Here is a 22,250-nt window from a genome sequence, read left to right as displayed (position 1 = left end):
CAGCTAAAGAGAAGGAGCAGGTTACCTACAAGTGGAGCTCTAGCAGGCTAACAGCAGATCTTTCAGCAGAAACCTTATAAGACAGAAGAGATTGGTCACCTATTTTCAGCATTCTGAACTCAACACTTGATCAAATGGACTTAACAGATATTTATGGAACTCACCTCTCAAAATCAGAAAAATACACATTCTTATCAGCACATGGCACATGTCCTAAAATTAACCACACAACACAGCATTAAGAGGAAAGTTTGTAACACCAAACACCCACATAAAAAAGTTAGACAGATCTCAAATTAACAATCTAACATCACACCTTGAGGAAATAGAAAAACAAAAGCAAACCAACCCCAAAGCTAGCAAAAGACAAGAAATAACCAAAATCAGAGCAGAACCGAATGAAATTGAGACATAAAAAAACATACAAAAGATCAATGGAAGCAGAAGTTGGTTATTTGAAAGAATAAATAAGATAGACCACTAGCAAGATCAATAAAGAAAAAAGAGAATATCCAAATAAACATTCAGAAATGACAAAGCTGACATTACAAACAATCTCACAGAAATACAAATATCTTCAGAGACTACTACAAAGACCTCTATGCACACAAGTTAGAAAACCTAGAAGAAACGGATAAATTTGTGGGAACATACAACCTATTAAAACTGAACCAGGAATAAATTCAAATCTGAATAGACCAATAATTAATTCTGAAATGGAATAAGAAAAAAGGCTACCAACCAGGAAAAGTCCATGTCCAGATGGATTCACAGCCAAATTCGACCAGACATATATAGAAGAATGGGTACCATTCTTACTAAAACCATTCCAAAAAGTTGAGTAGGAGAGATTCCTCCCTAACTCATTCTGAGACCAGCATCATCCTGATACCAAAACCAACAGAGAGACACAACAAAAAAGAAACTTATAGGCTAATATCTTTGATGAACATAGATGCAAAAATCCTTAATAAAATATTGGCAAATTGAACCCAGCAGCACATCAAAATGCTAATCCATCATGATCAAGTAAGCTTTATCCTTGGGCTACAAGGTTGGTTCAACATATGCAAATCAATAAATGTGATTCATCACATAAAGAGAACTATAAACAAAAACTATATAACCATATCAATAGATTCAGAAAATACTTTCAAGAAAATTCAGCATCCCTTTATATTAAAAATCCTCAACAAACTAGGCATCTAAAGAACATACCTCAAAATAATAAGAGCCATCTGTGACAAACCCATAACCAATATCATACAGAACAGACAAAAGCTGGAAGCATCACCCTTGAAAACCGGCACAAGACAAGGATACCCTCTCTCATCACTCCCTATTTAATATAGTACTGAAAGTCCTAGTCAGAGCAATTGGGCAAGAGAAAGAAATAAAAAGCATCTAAATAGAAAGAGAGGAAGTCAAACTATTCCTTTTTGCAGTCAATATAATTTAATAACTAGAAAACCCCATATTCTCTGCTAATGGCTCCTAGATCGTATAAACAACTTCAGCAGTGTTTCAGGATACAAAATCAATGTAGAAACACTAGTAGCATTTCTATACACCAGCAACATCCAAGCTGAGAGGCAAATTAAGAATGCAGTCCTATCCGCAATAGCCACAGAAAAGATAAAATACCTAGGAATAAAGCTAACCAGGGAGGTGAAAGATCTCTACAATGAGGATTACTAAACATTGCTCAAAGAAATCAGAGATAAAATAAACAAATGGAAAAACACTCCATGCTCATGAGTAGGCAGAATGAATATTGTTAAAAGGCTATACTGCCCAAAGCAGTTTACAGATTCAATGCTATTTCTATTGAACTACCAATGACATTCTTCACTAACTAAACTAAACACAGAACTAAAGAAAGCTATTTTAAAATTCATATGAAACAAAAAAAGAGCCTGAATAGCCAAAGCAATCCTAAGCAAAAAGAACAAAATTGGAGGCATCACAGTATCTGACTTCAAACAATGTTACACGGCTACAGTAATAAAAACAGCATGGTACTAGTACAAAATAGACACAGACCAATGGAACAGACTAGAGACCCCAGATATAAAGCCATACACCTGAAACCATCTGATCTTTGACAAAGCTGACAAAAACAAGCATGGGGAAAGGACTCCCTATTTAATAAATGGTGCTATGATAACTAGCTAGTCATATACAGAAGATTGAAACTAGACCACTTCCTTACATCGTATACAAAAATCAGCTCAAGATGGATCAAAGGCTCAAATGTAAAACCTAAAATTATAAAATCCTTGAAGAAAACCTATGAAATACCATTTTAGACTTAAGCTCTGGCAAATATTTCATGATGAAGACATCAAAAACAACTGCAACAAAACAAAAAATTGACAAATGCGACTGAATCAAGCAAAACAGCTTCTGCACAGCAAAGAAAACTATTAACACAGTAAATGGACAACACGCAATGGGAGAAAATATTTGTAAACTATGCATCTGACAAAGGTCTAATATCCAGAATCTATAAGAAACTTACACAATTTAACAAGCAAAAAGTAAACAAACCCATTAAAAAGTGGGCAAAGGATATGAACACTTTTCAAATAGGCAACAAGCAAATGAAAAAAATGTTCAACATCACTCATCATTAGTGATCACTAATCACTGCTAATGGGGATGTAAATTAGTTCAGCCATTGTGGAATTCTGGAGATTACTCAAAGAAGCTAAAACTGAACTGCCATTCAACCCAGTGATCCCATTATTGGGTATACACCCAAAGGAATATAAGTCATTCTACCATAAAGACACATGCATGTGTATGTTCACTGCAGCACTAGTCACCATAACAAAGACATGGAATCAACTTAGGTGCCAATCAATGGTAGACTGGATAAGTAAAATGTGGTAAATATACGCCATGGAATACTATGTAGCCATAAAAAAGAATGAAATCATGTTTTTTTGCAGCAACATGGATGGAGCTGGAGACCATTAACCCAAGTAAACTAAAGCAGGAACAGGAAACTAAACATCACATGTTCTTATTATAAGTGAGAACTAAATGTTGAGTACACATAGACAAAGAAGGGAACAACAGACACTAAGACCTACATGAGGATGAAGGGTAGGAGGAGGTTGAGGATCAAAAAAATACCTGTTGAATGCTATGCTTATTATCTAGGTGATGAAACAACATATACACCAAACCCCCACAACTTGCAATTTATCTTTAGAATCAACCTGCAAATGTACCCCTAAAATTAAAAGTAAAACAAAATAAAATAAAATAACTGATATCTCAAAAATCACCAAATATTCCACAGAGGTGTAATTACCAGAACAAAACATAAATGTAATATAACAACATTAATGAAAACACTAACAAAGTATGTAATGAAATGCATGCTGCCTATCATGCTAATATACTTTTTTTTTTTTTTTTTTTTTTTTGAGATGGAGTCTCACTCTGTCACCCAGGCTGGAGTGCAGTGGCACATCTTGGCTCACTGCAAGCCCTGCCTCCTGGGTTCATGCCATTCTCCTGCCTCAGCCTCCCAAGTAGCTGGGACTACAGGTGTCCGCCACCACACCTGGCTAATTTTTTTATATTTTTAGTAGAGACGGGGTTTCACCATGTTAGCCAGGATGGTCTCGATCTCCTGACCTCGTGATCCACCCGCCTCGGCCTTCCAAAGTGCTGGGATTACAGGCGTGAGCCACCACGCCTGGCAGCTAATATACTTTTATAAAGATTAATGAGATTTCATTGGGAAGGAGTTTCTGAATTTTCTTATTTTAAGATAATTTCAGTGCTTTTTAAGTGGGCTAGACATTTCAAAACATATTGAAAGAAAAGCAAATACAATGTTAAACACTGGATCACAGAGCAGTGCAATGTAGTTAAAGTAATATTCAGATGGGAATTTAGTTTCCAAAATGCTTATTCTACAATAGGAAAATGACTGAAATTAGGAGGTATAAATTTATTTTTAAGTATACCATGGAATACTATGTGGCCATAAAAATGAATGAAATAATGTCCTTTGCTGCAACATGGATGCACTTAGATGTCATTATCCTAAGCAAATTAACCCAGAAACAGAAAATGAAATATTACATATTCTTACTTATAAGTGGGAGTTAAGCCATTTATGGATTAACACTGGGCATACTTGGACAAAAAGATGGGAATAGTAGACACTGGGGACTACAGGGCAGGGGGAGTGAAGTGGGCAAGTGTTGAAAAACTACCTACTGGGCACTATGCTCAGAACTGGACTAACAGGTTCAATCATACCCCAGACCTCAGCATCATGCAATATACCCTTGTAACAAACCTGCACACATATCCCCTGAAACAAAAATAAATGTTGAAATTTTAAAAGTAAAAAATAAAAAAGTTAGTGCAAACAAAATTTTTTAAAAGTTAGAAAAAAAATACAGAAAAATAAAATAGATGAACAGAGTCAAAAACTGGCTTTTGAAATAAGTCATAAAAGTGACAAATTTTTGTCCTGGTGCAATGGCTCATGCCTGTAATTCCAGCACTTTGGGAGGCCAAGGTGGGCAGATCACCAGAGGTCAGAAGGTCTAGACCATTCTGGCCAACATGGTGAAACCCCGTTCCACTAAAAATACAAAAATTAGCCGGGCATGGTGGTGCATGTCTGTAGTCCAAGCTCCCCGGGAGGCTGAGGCAGGAGAATCACTTGAACCCAGGAGGTGGAGGTTGCAGTGAGCCGAGATCACACCACTGCACTCCAGCCTGGGCAACAGAGTGAAACTCCATCTCAAACAAACAAACAAAAAAGTGACAAATTTTTGTAGAAATAGATTAAGAAAGCAAAAAGAAAAAAAAATTACAATATCTGAAAAAAGTAATATAAATTTAAGCATTGCAGGCATTACAAAAATCTTATGAGGACATAAGAATATGTGAATAAATTTGTATTAATAAATATAAACATTTAGATATAATGGACAAATTACTAGAAGAATACCATTAATTCCAGAAGAAATAGATAATCAACTACTACTGTAACTACATAAAACGTTAGCCAAGTGGTTAAAAATCTATGCTTCAAGAAAAGCTCAGGTCAACAGCTTCATCCACAAAAAAATCCATAATGATCACTAAAGAAATAATTTTAGTTTACAACAAACAATTATGAAGTATAAAAAACAGCAAGTATTAAACAGTCATTTTATGAGGCTGTCATTATAGTGTTACCAAAACTTGACAAAGACTTGATAAGAATAGAAAATTTGGGGCCAATATTAATTCATAGATAAAGATTTGAAAATGCCAAACAAAATATTAACAAATCAAATATAGTTATTAAAAAAAGGAAGATTTAGTCTAGAATAACAAATTTGGTTTCCATTAGAAAAGCAATAGATATAATTTATCCAAATAACAGATTAAAGGAGAAAATTTATCTTATCTATGTTAATAAATGCAAATGAACAAAAATCTTTTAATAAAATCAGCACTCCTTCAGGTTAAAAGAAAGTCACAAACTCTCAGCAAAACAGATTCAGAAGTAACATAAGTGTATTTGTTAAAGTGCATAGTGTATTGGTATTGTGTTAATAAACATGATAAAATGTACTTACATTAGATAAATTGATCTAACAATAGACAGGCAGATAAAATCTCAAAATGAGCATTTAAATTGCTTTTGTGAGAATCATAAAATGCCAGAAGTAGCCATTATTACCAACTATTCAATGTTACACTGCAGTTCTTAGCAATTATAATAATAGGAGAAAACTAAAACTAAAATTATAGGGTCTAGAATGGAAAAAAACATTTTTAAAATCACTGTCATTACTAGCAAATATGAGTGTCTACATTTTTAAAATCCAAAATAAACTATTGGTAAATGTTTTGAATTAATGGAAAACCTTAGAACATTTTCTAAATTCATATCAGTGTTAAGAGTTATTAACATTTCTATATTACAACTACAAACAATGAGGAATTTCAATATAATCATTATGTGAACAAAATCAATATAATATTAGTTTACTAAGATTAATACTAAACATAATCTGAGAACAAAATTACAAAGCCATCCTTAAATATAATAAAGAAGTAGCAAATAAATATAATAATGTATCATAGAATAGATTATTCTATATTGGAAAATATCAGTTATCCCCTAATTTATCCATAGGCTAAATACAATTCAAAAATTCCCATTTTTTTGTGCATATCTGTGTGTGTTAATGTGAAATTTAAAACTAAATACAAAATTTTAAGGAAGAGTACAATGTAAGAATGACAACAAAAAGAAGAGCTCTTTTTTGGTGAGCTATACCAGATATTAATAGTTGTAATAAAGATATAGTACATTAGCTATTACGGTATTAGCACAGGGATTTTTACTCACAGAACAGGATTGAGAACCCAGAAAAAGAACACACAAATATGGAAACTTAATTTATAATAGAGTCAATAGTTCAGAGCAATGGAAGGAAAGACTAATTTCTTAGTAAATGTTGCTAATAATTGGTTAAGTGAATAAAAACTAAATAAATATTGGATCCCTACCTCACATTATATAAAAATGAAGTCTAGATGGATCTAAGACCCAAATACCCAAATGTAAACTGTAAAATTATCAAGCTTATTTATTTATTTATTTATTTAGAGACAGAGTCTCCAGCCCAGGCTGGATAGCTCACTGCAGCCTCGAATTCCAGGCTCAAGTGATCTTCCCGCCTCAGCCTTCCATGTAGTTGAGACCACAGGCACATGTCACCATGCCTGGATGAAATTTTTTTTTGGAGAGATGCGGTCTCGCTATGCTTCCCAGGCTGCTCTCAAACTCCTGGGCTCAAGCGATCCTCCCTCTGCTGCCTCCCGGTGTGCTGGGATTACAGGTGTGAGCCACTGTGCCCAGCCAAAATTATCAAGTTTTTAAAAGACAATGTAGAACATCAGTATGACCTATCTTTTAAAAATGATTGCTGGATTTGGCTACCTCAAAATTGAAAACTATTCATTAAACCATACATAAAGAGATGTTTTAAAATAATCTACAAAATATAGGATACGTTCTTGTCACTAAATAAAACCACCAAAGGATATCATTTAAAATAAATTAAGAACACTGTGTGGAGCAAATAATTTAAAAGATGGAAACAGAAATGAATAGGACTTTCACCAAAAAGGAAGAACAAATGGCCCCAAAACATAAAAAAGATATCAACTACATTTTAATGTGTTTGCATTAATAAAATGCAAATCTAAGTGACAGTGAAGAGACTATTTCATATCCCCAAATTGGGGGAAAAGTCAGACAATTTCAAATATTCACAAGGATGTACAGCAGTGAGAATTCTATCCATTATTGATTGAAATGAAATTGTTGTATCAATTTTGGCAGCTTGTCATGACCTAATGAAGTTCAACGGTGCATTCTCTAGACATACAAATCTACTATTAAATATGTACCTTAATAAAATATTGTCCCTACCCCAGAACCATGCACAAGAATACTTATAGAAGCATTATACACAACAACTAAAACTATTCAAAGGCCCATCAAGAGGACAATGTTACAGAAAATTAAAGAACAGTAAAAATGAACCAACTAACATTTCACACATTGACCTAGATAAATCTCAAAAATATTTTTGAGTGAAAGAAGAAAGTCATACAGTAAAATTAAATTTTTAGATAAAGTTCAAACACTGGCAAAACTCATCAGTATTTGATTCAGGATAAATACACTGGCAGTAAAAACTACAGAGAAAAATAAGAGAGTAAACACAAAATTAAATTCTTGGAGGGGACACAATGGTACAAATGATCCTTTTTCTTGGCCTGTATATGAAGTACAAAGATGTTTATTTGATTTTGACTCTGTACCTGAGTGTGTGTGTACACACACGTATGTCTTAATACACTTTTATTTATGATATATTTCATTGTATAAAAATAATAAATTCTAGTATATAAATTTATCATATATCCTCCAGTGAATAAAAAAAATTCTACCATGTAAAAGCTTTTTAATTACACAAAGAATTTGTACTTAAAAACTTGTGATATTACCAATTTCTTTTGTAGATCAATTTTCCCTTGGTCCAAGCAAAGATGAAGATAGAAAAGACAAGTTTATTCAGGAGGTGGAAAGGGTGGTATGGAGCAGATATAAATGTGAAGCACTGGATTTTGTATTCAAAACTCATTTGTACAAGCAAAGGATAGGCACACCAATTCATGTAAAAGTAACTTAGATGGATTAATAATTACAGTTATCATTAGTTGAGTTTCCAATATGTCCAAATAATTGGACAATTACTGTGGGTATATTTTCTTTAATTCTTAAATAAATTCTACAAAGTAGAATATCAGAAACAGAAATTGATTTGCCACAGCGCATGTATGGAAATGCTAGGATTTGAACCTAGGTGTGTCTTTCTCCTGTTGTGTCCTTGCCATTACTCCATATTGTCCAAATATTATTATTTGACAGTGGAGTATAATGGACCATGATAAGACCTGGTTCTTAATCCAGAGCTGCAAATTATTAGCTGCTTGAACTTGGATAAAATTTAATAAATTCGTAGGAACTGAATTTTACTTAATTTGGGATAATTATACCTATCAGAGTTATTCTGAGGTTTAAATAAAATACATATGTAAAGCACTTAGTATAAAACATCCATTCAGTAAATTTGGGCTATTTTATTATTATTATTAACTTGTGGAAGATTCAGTTGGTAAGATTATGAAAACATTTCCAAAAAACTTCAGCATCCTGGGGTCATAAGGAGAAACAAGTGGTTGGATTAATATAGGGTTGATCAAGCAAATAGAGGAAAAAATAAAAGTACTAGAAAAGTGAGGATGCTGGTAAGGAACTCATTTTCACGACCATTCATGGGGTCACTGCCAAGGTGGAAAGATGATAAAACCTGGAAGAAGGTGACTCTCTGAAAACAGGGAACATCTTTGGAATCAGCTGCTTTAAAAAGTTGGGGGTGGGGCGTGGGGCAGGCCTTTTTTTGAAGAAAAGGAATGGAAGAAAATAAAAAAGACTGTAATTCAGTCAGCCATACCTGATACAGAGCTACGAATATTTCACAGCCCAGAACAATTTTGTTACTAACTCTAGTTAAGCAAGAGGACCTCATACCATGGCTAGTCATAATTCTGCTGCTGATTTTACTTTGAATGCAGTGTCTCAGGGCTGCTGAGATGTCTTTACCAAACTGTAGCTGCTCTATTTCTGTGACATCCTTATTGTAAAAATAACTTATTTGGCTGAATAAGAGAATATGGGCTTCCTATCATGAGCTACTCACTTTCACTGGATTTCTACTTATATACCCTTCTGAATTTCTGTTCACAACAGCCTAACAACCTAATTTTTCAGCACTTCTAGAAAGATTTATTCTTTTTTGTTTGTCTGGTGTTTATGTTTTTGTTTTTTTTTTTTTTTTTTTTTTTTTTTTTGAGACGGAGTCTCGCTCTATGGCCCCGCTGGAGTGCAGTGGCGCAATCTCGGCTCACTGCAAGCTCCATCTCCCAGGCCATTCTCCTGCCTCAGCCTCCCGAGTAGCTGGGACTACAGGTGCCTGCCACCACACCCAGCTAATTTTTTGTATTTTTAGTAGAGATGGGGTTTCAACGTGTTAGCAAGGATGGTCTCGATCTCCTGACTTTGTGATCCACTTGCCTCGGTCTCCCAAAGTGCTACTTTGTCCTTTAACTCTAGCACCAAGTCTAGAACTCTGCTACACACAGACTTACTTGATTCCATTTAACTGCCTGATTGCTTTTCCAACTATTGCCAACCTTAGAACCCCAGCTGCTTGACCTGCTGGTTTGCTGTACGTCCCTCCAGTGTCTAGAAACATTGTTAGAAATTAAATACTTTGCATTGCCAGTTAGATACACTTCAGCTCTAAGGAGTGAATCTTGCTCAAGATACATATCTACCAGGTCAAGTCTCATTGATAAATCCCAGGATACCCCTAGAAATTATGAACAAGCAGTTGAGAATATACAGTACTATATATTTCTTAAATTTTAATGACTTTTACCGCAGCTAATATTAGAAAGACTATTCGTTATTTGTTTTCTCTCTGAAATTTGAAGTCATTTAGGTTCTGTCCAGTATCATCTCCAATATCCCCATGAAACATACTTTACTGTGTGCAGAAGAAATGCTAATTAGAGATCCTTTATGTGACAAATGAGACACTGCTGCAAGTGAAGTAGCACTTTGGTGTACACTGAGCTTCATACCTGAGCGCATAGCCTCTTTCTGAATGCTTTCATAGTCATGCCAGTCCTTTCTTCTCAAACCATCTGTCCATGAATAGAATTGCCCATCTCCCAGGCCCAGTGGAAATGTCTGTGGAAAAGGAAAGTATTCAAGCATAAAAAGGAGGTATTTCCTTTTGCATGGTAGGTAAACACAGCCGGGCACATAATAGGCAATCAAAGAATATCTGTTAAATAAGTGAATCCTCTGAGTATAGTGAAAAGAAAGCTATTGCTGGTGACCAGATTTATACACATTTTAAATCTTTTTTTTTAACCTTTAAAATGAGAGCACACCTCTCCCGCAACAACTACCATTCCCTATTTTATTTCATCCAGAGACACTAACATTTAGTGTGTCACCTGTAAGCATAAATGCCTAGCTGTTTTTATTTGCCCAAAGTGTAAATATTGGCAATGCTAGCAATTTTGGTGTTGCATTGAATTAATTTTGTGATTGATACAGTTTTATTTATTTTGATCAAACATATCTGAACGGCTTTGTAGTAACATTAGCAACCATTCATTGAATGCTCACTATGTGCCAGGTTCTATGTTAAATACTCTGTGTATTGAAGTTTGTTTAATCTTTATGATAGCCTCGGGTTGTAAATCTCCATTTTTCTGCCGAGTAAACTGAGGATCAAATAACTAAAATAACTTGAGGTAAACCACAGTGGCAGAGCCAGGACTTGGACCAGTTCTGCGAAGACCAAAACTGTGCTGTTAAAAACTGTTAAATACTGTCTCTCATCTAGATTTCTGGAAACATAGTGCATGTTTACACTTATAATTGAAATTATCACCCATTCATCAACTGTAGTCACAAAATATAGTTTATGCTTTTCCAAAGTCCGATATGTTATAATGTCAACTTGAAAATTATTTCTGTGTACATTGCTGAAGCTCTTTCTTTTTTATGATGTTTATTTCTGGTAACAAGAAACAATAATCATTTTGAATGGTGAGATTTATGGTGAGTTTATATAAAATATTAGGAATACTGATAATTTTTAAAAGGAAGATGAAACAAAAGTTATGGAAAAGTAAATAGAAAATGACATAGTAAAAGTAAAAGAAAATGGAAAAGTACAGTTTTGGTGATATATAGCAAACATTTTAAAAAGTCAAGCATTTTTTTGAGTTGATGATCAATTTATAATTAGAAATTTTTGAACTCAGCTATGCATAGAAAGTATTAAAGAATCAAATGAATATGAAATATGTAACCCACGTTTTGTCTCAGCCATGCACTTACAGTGATAAGTACTGAACACTAATGAAAATCTCCTACACTGATTTAGATAATACTAATTTACAAACATAACTTTCAGATTAAAATAGATAATTTTAAAATAAATTTTGACATGAAACATGGAGGTATTCTTGTGTAAACTCCAGCATGTAAGCTCTCTCTGGATACCAGGGACACTCTATTTTCCTTATTTTGATATATGTAAGACAGCAAATTCTTAATAAGTAGTAATATAATGCAGATTTAACAAAAGTTAATTGAACACAAAAGTTAACATTTACTCTCTCCAGAAGCCAAATGAAAATGACAATAAAGCATCAGATGCATCAGGAAAGAAGATATTAGAACTCACATAAAGTTTTTGTAAATAGCTGGGAACTACTGGGAAGGAAGTTTTTTTTATGGCACTGAATTTTCAAAATATGTAAAAACTGGGGACACTTTATATATCCAACTGTCAGGTTAAATGTGAAAAGATAAAGATTGACCATTTTTAATAAGGGGCAGTTAGACTCTTCTGGGTTCTCTCTTCAACTCAAACAAGGGAGTGATTTCTGAGGGCCATCCACTGTACTCCCACCCATAGAAGACTGGAGTGTGAATGGTATGTTTTCAGGCCACTAGAAACAGTTGAATATAAGGTTGTCAAACTGCAGTGAAAATCAGGGTTCCATGTTAGCCTATGTATCAAACATTGTTAATGAAGTTATCTTCCCTTACTAGACCTCCAGAAAGCTGCCAGTCCACAGCTTACATCCTTACATAAGAGATGGAGGAATTCCTACCTGGAGAACTGAAATCAACTGGAAGAGATGCAGGTACTGGCTCCTAGGTGCACACTCATTAACCATGTGGGAAATAGCCTAATTAGCAAGCCCTTCTCTACACACACAACTCCATATCACTATTTTCACGACTTCACTCATGAGTATGAATAGGCAGCAAAGGATTTCCAGGGATTTTGGAGAGCCTTTAACGTATAATTAAGAGGCCAAAAAGAAACAAAAAGCATACCAAACTTGAAGAAAACAGAGGCAATGTAAGGTGCAGATAAAAGCTTCAAAAACTCTAAATGTAATTTTCTCAAAGAACTTTAAGAAAAGTTCCTTCAGAGATACAGATATTTAAAAAGAAGCATTTAGAGAATCAGAGCGAGTTCCTGAAATGTAAAAATGTCTTATCAGGGAGACAAAAATTAAGACACAGTTTGGAAAATGAAGGTCAAAGGAATACTACTGAGAAACAGAAAAACAAACAAACAAAATCAGAGACAGAAGGAAAAAGATACAACATTGCAGAGAGGTGGCAAAATGGTAGCATGTCCAGAGATCCTCCAGTCCCACTGTATAAGGGAATGGAAAGAAGCTCCAGAAAGGATGTCTCTGTGGGAAACACACACACACACACACACACACACACACACACACACACACACACACAACTTACTTCTTTCCTTTAAAAAAAAATTGAAATGAGAGTTACAGTTCTTCCAAAGAGATTAGAATGAATGAATGATATATATTAAAAACTAACCAAATGAAAAGTGGGCCAGTTGATAAGGCTCTAAGAAACAAAAACAATGTATAAAAAAGAAATCCTAATCATAGCACGTTGTTTGATTCAGATATGAATAATCTAACCAGAATATTGGCTTAACTAACATAACTATACTGGAGGTTGAGGGAAAGACGGGAATAAGACAGTTAAATAGGTATTTTCTATAATGCGAAAGCAGTAGATAAAACCAAAATAGGAAAAAATAGAGAACAGTGATACACACGTTATCTATAAATATGGAGTCATATAACAGAATGAAAATAAAAGACTGACATAGTTGCCCCTTGGTATCAGAAATTGCAAGTAGGGCAGGTGGGTGAGAGGATTGCTGGTTACCACCATAGTCTTCATAGTATGATTGGATTTAAAACATTATTTGCAAGTATTATTTTATGTAAAAAATAAATCTCAAAAATTCTTAGGCATTCTCAGCCACTATTAGTGCTCTAGCAAGGTGTGTTAGCATCAAGAGAACACTTTATAATGGTAGGGGAATCAGGCTAAATCAGACCATCTGAAACTGCTTTAATAAAGGGTATCTGGGGGATTTGCTACACTAATAACTTTTTTATCTGTATCAATGCTACCCATAGACAGCATCAGCATTACCAGGGAACTAGTTTTTTTTAATTATTTTTATTTTTATTTATTTATTTATTTATTTATTTTTGAGATTGGGTCTCACCCTGTGCCCAAGCTGAAGTGCAGTGGAGCAATCTTGGCTCACTGCAACCTCTGCCTCCTGGGCTCAAGCAATTCTCATGCCTCAGCCATCCAAGTAAGCTGAGACTACAGGCGTGAGCCATCACACCCGGCCATCCTGGGAACTTGTTAGAAATAATTCCTTTTTCCCAGCTCAGGTCTAGTAAATCAGAAACTTAACAGAGAGACAGAAGTCTGTGTATCAACAAATTCCCCAGGTGATTCTGAGGCTTATTATGGGTTGAGAACCTCTAATCCATATGAATTGGAATGTGACACAATGGTCACCAAAAAAAAAAAAAGTCAAATTCATTAACATATAATGTACCACAATCTACTGAAGAATCTTTTTCATATTGAGGGCTGATGACCAATATAAAGACTAGGTATGCTTGCATACCTAATCTAAATCAATCTCAGTGCATTTGTATATAATTACATTGGTTTTGAAAGCTTAACCATCCAGTAGATGGTGCATAAGTATTCTGACCTTTCCTTTCACATGAGCAATCTCCAGCGCCCAGACCCATTTGCGTCTCTTTTGGATTATACCATGCATCCTCTGTTTGATTACAATAGTACAGATCCATTATCTATGACCTTGTAAAATTAATATAAACAGTATTGTACATTCTTGAGGCATATATTTCAGACCTATCATTAGGTTGGCCATTTATTTGTGAGCACTATTCCGGTTTTTCACCTTGATGACTTTTTATTCACTGTGATATCACTACAAATAATTAACTTGAAAAAATATCAGGGACAGACGAGACAGAATCCATTAAGTAGAAACCACATGTAATAGTGAGGGCTGGGATCCCAGAGCCCATTGAAACTAACATCCTTTTAGATGGGTCATAAGAAACTATTTCCAAAGATAAAACATTACTCAAGGGCAATGTATTTACCAGAGGTAACAAATTAAAACACTTTTGGAGACAGGGATGTGACACAAGCACCTTTTGGGGACAGAAATGTGATACACAGTCTTCACAGGGACATGAAAACCAGGGTGTACTACTCTAGGGAGTGATGGGCTCTGGCGATGCCTGCTACTGTTACAAACTTTTAGTAATCTTAAAGCACCTCCCAAGGGCTGTTGGTCTGGAAATCCCTGGTGAATCAAAAAACTTTGTTTCTTTATCTCTAAGTTAGAGCAAACTTATTTATCATAACTACAAATGTGGATGACAATGAAAATACACATTTGTGGAACTCTGTGAAGAAAAGATTATCTGTATTCTAAAATCTATCTTAGTTTTCATAAATCAATCAATGAACTTTTATTGTCACAATCAGCCATATACCTATGATTCTATTTGTTCCTTGGAAGAAAATATGATATAGTAGAAAAACTCTGGATTCAAAGGCAGAAGATATAAATTAGGGTTTCTACCTATAGGCAAAAATCTGCATGTCCTCTAGGTCTTCTAGGTCTCCCAGCTCACATATGAAATTAGGGTAATAAGAACAATACCTACCTTACCCACCTTACAAGGCTTTTTGAGTAGTAAATCTTATATATGATAAAGTATGTGAAAACCATTGGTTTATCAAAACTTCACATATAAATGCCAATTGTTTCCATCATCCCTATTATTTTTATAGATACTTGAGTTATTTCCATTGCCCTTGAAAAATCTTAACATAGTCAAGAGAAAAACCTTAAATCATTAAACAAATAATAAATTATGTGGTTGAAACTCTGTTATAGGAGACGTTAACAAAATATTGTGATGGGTATGATTCTTGTATTAGGCATGATTAAGTTTTTATATGTTGAAGACACCTAGGAAATGTTTTAAGCAAATGGAACACTATCAAAAAACTAACACAGTGGGAGGACTGTATGGGAAAAACGAGAAAACTTATGTGTATTCTTATGTAATTTTATCCACATGAAAACTAAGAACCAGGTGATAAACTAGAGTTTAGAAAGGTTTATGTCATATCATTGATAAGTTCTTCAAGATCACGTAACTAATTAAGTGGCAACTAGAATTTGATCCAAGTATGTCTGTCTTTAAATCTTATGAATTAATAAAACCAAACAAACGTGGAGACTTTTTCTGATTCTCCCATTATTCATTTATTCAAACTTTATTAGATAAAGTCCCTTAGAAAAATGTTAAGAAATGAACCAAGAAAGATAAGGTGAAGCCACACACAAAAAAATTAATACACAGGTCTCTGAACTCTATGCACTGAGCAAAAGCAAGTCAAGAAAGGCTCTCTAACTGAAGAGTAATAGAACAAAATGTTATGTGGAAGTTAAGGTTTTTCTGTTATTCTTCTAATATCTCTTTCCTTCCTCAGTTTGAACTCAATTACAGAACATGCAATGGGTCTCAAATAATCTACAGAGAAGTTTCTGCATTTTTATATATGTACAAACATTGATAAATTAGTATCAGAACAGAAATTTTTTTGGTGGAAAGAATTATCTTGTTATTTACATTCTGAATAAATTCTGAAATGTGTCATTGTTAACAATTTTAAGATACTGACAAAATAAAATAGACCTTGAACTGGTATCCATTGCTAAAACTTCTAGTCAGTCCATACTCTTGACTTTGTAAACATATTACCTGAAACAGGATCAGGATCTCAGATGTGTGAAGCAGGCAGAAAGATGTACTAAGCAGTGTAGTTCTTGTATTTAGATCTTAAAATTTTTCAATAGAATCTGGAAATGGGTGTTGTTATATAAAATCTTGATTTAAAAATTTTAAACTAATTAAAATATTTGCAAAACATATTGTGCTGGTTTATGTCTTCGGGACATATCAAACCTTCAGTTACTAGTCCGAAAACTCGGGCCAAGCTTATGTCAGTCTTAATCATGACTCCCATTCACTCTGCCTCAGAAATTGATGGCATTGTCTCTTCTTGGTATAAGCTTGATGAAGCTTACCAAGACCTGGAACTTGCAAATTTATATCAGTAAATTTTTTTTTGTATTTATATCAGTATCTGAATAGCCTGAGAGCACAAAATGATTTTTCATGTACCATTTTAATGTTACTTGCATAGTAATTCCCCAAGGTGGGTGTGTAGATCATTACAGCTAAAGACAAACATTGACAACACAGGCTCGTAGAGAGAGTTGCAAAAGTCAAAAAGCCAGAGACAGAGTCAGTTCTGGTAAATGGTAATTGAATAATGCTTCGATTTTATTTTGAGGATAAAAAAAAAACTGAATGCCTTAATCCTCAGCATCCCAGATGAGATCTTTTATCTTGATGACACATCTTTTATGCTGACCACACAAATTACAGGGTAAAATTTTATCATATAGTAAAGGTCACTTTTATTATACATATTTCCTTATGGGATTTATTTGCAAGAAAAGGTTGCTATTACACCCACACTAACACTAACAAGTGTTAGTGTTGTAATAATATAGTTATTAACTAACTATATTAATGTGAATAAAGAACACAATTTGAGAGTTCTGACATCTCTTGCTTCCTGCTTCCGTCACCCTGAAACTACTTTTTAATGAGATTTTCATTCTTTGGTTTGTGGGAAGATTAAACATCACCTCTCTGCATAGGCAGAGGTCAGATTACCCTCATTTTATGATTTTTTGGTGTGCTTGTGAGAAATTTCTGAAGATGCTGCCCTGTTTAGATAGGACTACTGTCTGTGTAGCTGTTAAGGAAAGAAAAAACATTTTGTGTTGATCCCCTTTTCTCCTATATTATTGCTTCTTAAGTTTCAATAACATAGCCAGAATTAATTGTTAGTAAACAGAAGCTTCTGTTAGTAAGAAACCAGAGAGATGAGTAGCAAACTATTCCCATGAGAATAAAGAATAACATTATTAAAAGTAATTTTGTTAAAGGAAATGAACTGAAAGTGCCAGGTAAAATCCTCCCTGATATTAAGTACGGTTAAGAAATCAGCAGTAGTTATAATCCAGCTGACATAAAAAATTTCCATCTAAGCGTATGATGTAGAATAGTTGTGCTACTAACACTCAAAATTGCTATAATTTTTACTTGTTTCCATCACAACAGAAACCTGTTAGCTCAGCAGGAAAGCCCTCTGTATCCCTGCTTGCTATGCAGCTGCATACCTTGTAGAAATAGTGAAAAGATCAGCATCTTACAAAAATGACAAATTTTCTTAGAACTATTTTCTTCTCAAAGTATTATCTTTGTGATTCCTAAGGGTGAAGAAACACACACACACACACACACCAAAAAAAAACTCCACAAATTAGTATGAATGTGGATAGCATTTCTGTAGAAACGTAAAAGCAAATAAAGATTGTTTCAAAAGAGGCACATATTAACGTTCCAGAATCATCCATCCCTCTGTTGATGGTTATTCAAACACTCATGGTTTTCTGGGGTCATTGAGCCTGGGTTTTATAACCTGTTGAATTTTTCTTCAGAAGGATATTGTATGGTGCTTCTAGAATTCCATCCTATCAATTCGTCAAGGAAAACACACAGCATTCTCGGTTGTTCTCCAGAATCAATATTATCTTAAACTGTGATGCTATTTTCTTATTAATCTGAGTTCACTTTGTTATCACTAAAGGGAAACAAATAACACAGAAAGATGAAATGGGGATTAGGTAGAAAAAGCTATGATCTTTTTTCACAACAAGGGTGATAGTGACAAAGAAACCAAGAAAGAGTGTTAGTTTTCTCCAACTTGTATGTTACCCAGGTGCTTTCATGTATCTACCACTAAAACAGACAGCTTGATAGTACAAGAACCAGAATCACAACTGAGTATATAAAATTAGCATGCAATTAAGAAATGATTGGATAATAGCATGGCTAAGTTATCTGTTTCATATTCCTAAAATATGCCTATATAAATATGTTTAATTTGACTATAGTTATCATCATGTTCACAATAACCAAATCATTATTGCATCAGCCACATGTGCACAAATGTAGATAAGACCTCAACATTGTCTTCAATTAGGTCTTTACTACTTTTCGTTTTGTTGGAATTTTAAATGGCTTCTGAAGTGATGATTTTAAATTTTTATCTGAAGAAAATTGTCCTAAATGGTGAAGACAATTGAAATATCCAAACTTTGTACTTGAAAGACTCAAAACAAACATGTTTTTTGCCTGTCTGTCCTAATAGCTGAGTTGGTGTTTTAAGCTCATTCAATCTTTGGAAAAATTTAATGAAAATATAAAGCCATTGTAAATCATAAAAAATTGAACAAACTTCTTTTTCTTCAGGAGTATCACAACCTAACACGTAAAATGGATGATTGGTAAGTCAGATATGTTGTCTAGAGATACAGGGAAGGGGATATTTATACCATATTCCCCTTCTAGCACCAGTATTTTAGTGCTGATGTAATTTTATTCAATCCACCATTCGGCTGCCCACTCAACATGTATTTATCGAATGCCTGCTCTTGCACTAGAGATACAGTGGTAAGCCAAAAGAAATAGCAGTTCTGAGGGACATTATATTCAAGTAGAAGGAAGCCCTCATTCATATAACCAATATTAACTGAGTACCTAATATGTGTCTGGCACTGTTTAGGTACTTGGGATTTATCAGTGACTAAAGCAGAGTGTCATACCCTTGAAGAGCTTACATTCTACAAGTGTACTATTAAAAAAAACACAAACAAGGAAACTACATGATGTTACTTTCAATGAGATCTTCTTATGTTATTTAATCATTGTGAAGGGACAGAGGAGGACAGAGATGTGCTCAGTTTGAGAGACAATAAATTTAAGATTTCTAAGACTTAGAAGGAGAAATTCCTAACAGAGAATTGGATTTACTGGCTGAATGTATAATATAATATTTTCCACTGGAAAATTTCATTCTAAAAAAGTATTTCACAAGTTATTTTACTTAAATATAGATATTGGTTCTTACGTGGGTAAGCAAGCATCTTTTTAGGCAGAAGTGCCCATACTTTTAAATATCGAAACCAGGTTACTTTCCATTATATTGGCTATCTAGCATAAATATAATTTGTCTACAGTGTTCATAGGAAGAAATAGTCTCCATTTCCTTGAATACCAAATGATAAAATGTCAAGACTTGACAACTAGAAGAAAAAGCACTTAAAATCTAAATCTTAAAAGGGTCTTGGACTGTGACTTTCACAGCTAATTATTTCAAATACCAGCAGAGATGTTTTTCAAGCTTTAATTTAAAGTATCTTGTTCAACAAATTGTAGACATGAGAGACAATAGATCATTGTGTTTTCCTGGTATCTACTCTGTACTCTGAAAATAATTTACTTACAGGAAAACAACTTCGATTATTATAATTATAGCTTGCCGTCAAAAAGTTTTTTAAATTTAAAACACTGTTTTATAGAACATAGATATGGGAATTAAATGGCATATTAATAAATGTTGAGAAAGATTTATCTGCATTTGGTCATAAAACAAAACAAAAGTCTAGATAGCATTTATCATTTCTGTGTTAAGGGTGTCATCTATATAACAAGGCCATTTATTCTGCTTTATTGCCTTTGATGTCTTGAAAATATCAACAAGTAAAATAATTCATATTAATAATGAGAAACATAGATGCCAAGGAATAATTTTTTTAAAAAAATTACTTAAAATAAGGGTTATTCTTTTGCCTATATTTTTTAAGAACAGAAGGATTATATATATATATATATACATATATATATATACTTGCTTAATCTGACATATTATATTTTCTGATTGCAAAGTGATCTAATTAATCTATCCATTTTAATTTGGCTTTTTTTTAAACATATATTTATCTGCCTTCCCAAATGTCTGAAATGTATAGAAATTTCATATTCTTTCAGGAGTTAAAATAATTAGTGGTTAAGAACAAAAATTCTATAAAATGGAAATAAAAAATTGTATCTCATGTAGTTGTAAGATGAATTTGATTTGCTTGTCAAATATCCATTATTATTTACTTATTTATTATTACTTAAGAAACTGTTAAAGTACATGAATGTACATCACAAATGTATCACTTCATTAAATATATCACTTCATTAAAAATCCTGAACTCTCTTGTCTTTCCAATTGTTATTAACATTCAGATCTTTAAAATTATTTAACATAACTACTCTAGAAATAAAGTATAAAAAATGACTATGAGGAATTTCTGGTTTCAGCTCCATCCTATATAAAGTTTGAAGATTGTCATTCTTGTCCTTACAAGAATAAAGCTGAACAAACTGAAAATCTACAACTTTTCTTGGACCCATTAGAAAACTGAGATTTCAGAGCAAACCACTGCTCAGAATTTTAGAAAGATATGAAAATCTAGAGAGTCCCAACCAAGGTATCTTTTCTTAGAGCAGAAACTGCAGGACCCATAAACAGGTAAAAACACTTAAATGATAACTTTAATGAATTGATAGAAGCTGAGAGTCAGAAACTCCTGGAGCTATAGTCTTAGGGAGCCCCCATTCTACACTAAGCATACCAGGTCATCATGAACAAAATCCAAGAAAAACCCTCTCACAGTTCTGGCATAGGGAAAGAAAAAGTAACCTTTGTAAAATATGCCTAGAGGGTTCTCCATAACAAAGGCCTAAGGCCTACTGTCAAGAGAAAAAGACTTTACTAGAGTCTTATCCAAGTTGGGGAAAGGTCATTTTCCTAAGGATTTTAGTCTACTTTAGCTTATCTGTCTCACCTAAGGGAGCTGGGATGGGCAAAGAGGGGAAATTTATAAAGAGGAACTTAGGAAGGCTACATTCCAGGAACAAAGCCCACTAAAAGACTAAGATTTAACCTTAAAATTATATAATGCTCCCCTCCCCCATCCCTTACCATCATAGTAATAGGGTTACAGTATAAAAATGGTGGGTTAGAGCTGAAAGAGCTGAAAGACAAAGGCTCTATATAAAGAGGAGTCCTTAGAGAAGCCCAAATACAAAGGGGACATGAAAACCAAGACATTAGAACTCACTTTTTGACACCTATACCTAAACCTACAGTAAACATTCAATACAGGCCAATTCCCCCAGATAAACAAAACCTTATACAAAGATCTAATTATTAGTTAGTCAGTTCCTGTTACCTGATATATCCTAACAGTCTGATGAGACAAATCAAGCATCACAACTATATTCATATAGGACAAAATTTTACAATGAGTAGTCAGTGAATTTAAAGTAACTATAACATGTTAAGGGCTCGAATGAAAGAAGTAGACATAGCTAGAAAAGATGGAGCATGTAAATATAGCAGTGGGAAGTTTAAGAATGAATTAAAAGGAAATGCTAGAAATGCTAAAATATTTATAACAGAAGTGAAGAATTATTTTGATGTCTTTATCAATAGAACAAACATGACTGAGAAAAGAATCACTGGGCTTGAAGATTTGTCAATAGGAACTTCCTTAAGCTAAAATTAAAATAGAGGAAATTGAAGACTAGCTCTGACATTTTTTTATCTTGCCCAAATTCCTATCTAAGGGGTTTGGAGAGTCATGTTCTACAAACCATAAATT

At 33.8% G+C, this 22,250-nt stretch overlaps 1 protein-coding gene across 1 annotated transcript in view; it reads right to left on the bottom strand.

The window, feature by feature from the left end:
• Positions 1-22,250, bottom strand: part of LOC129034654 (polypeptide N-acetylgalactosaminyltransferase-like 6) — a 542,395-nt gene that overhangs the window by 119,853 nt on the left and 400,292 nt on the right. The window contains exon 3 of the mRNA XM_054484100.2: positions 10,255-10,363. Within this exon, the coding sequence (XP_054340075.1) occupies positions 10,255-10,363 (109 nt within the window). The remainder of the gene's footprint in view (positions 1-10,254; positions 10,364-22,250) is intronic.

The sequence above is a fragment of the Pongo pygmaeus genome, chromosome 3 (assembly GCF_028885625.2).
Source record: "Pongo pygmaeus isolate AG05252 chromosome 3, NHGRI_mPonPyg2-v2.0_pri, whole genome shotgun sequence".
In the NCBI taxonomy this organism is placed as follows: Eukaryota; Metazoa; Chordata; class Mammalia; order Primates; family Hominidae; genus Pongo; species Pongo pygmaeus.
Note: the sequence above shows the minus strand (reverse complement) of the source record. Positions and strands in the feature narration are given on the sequence as shown.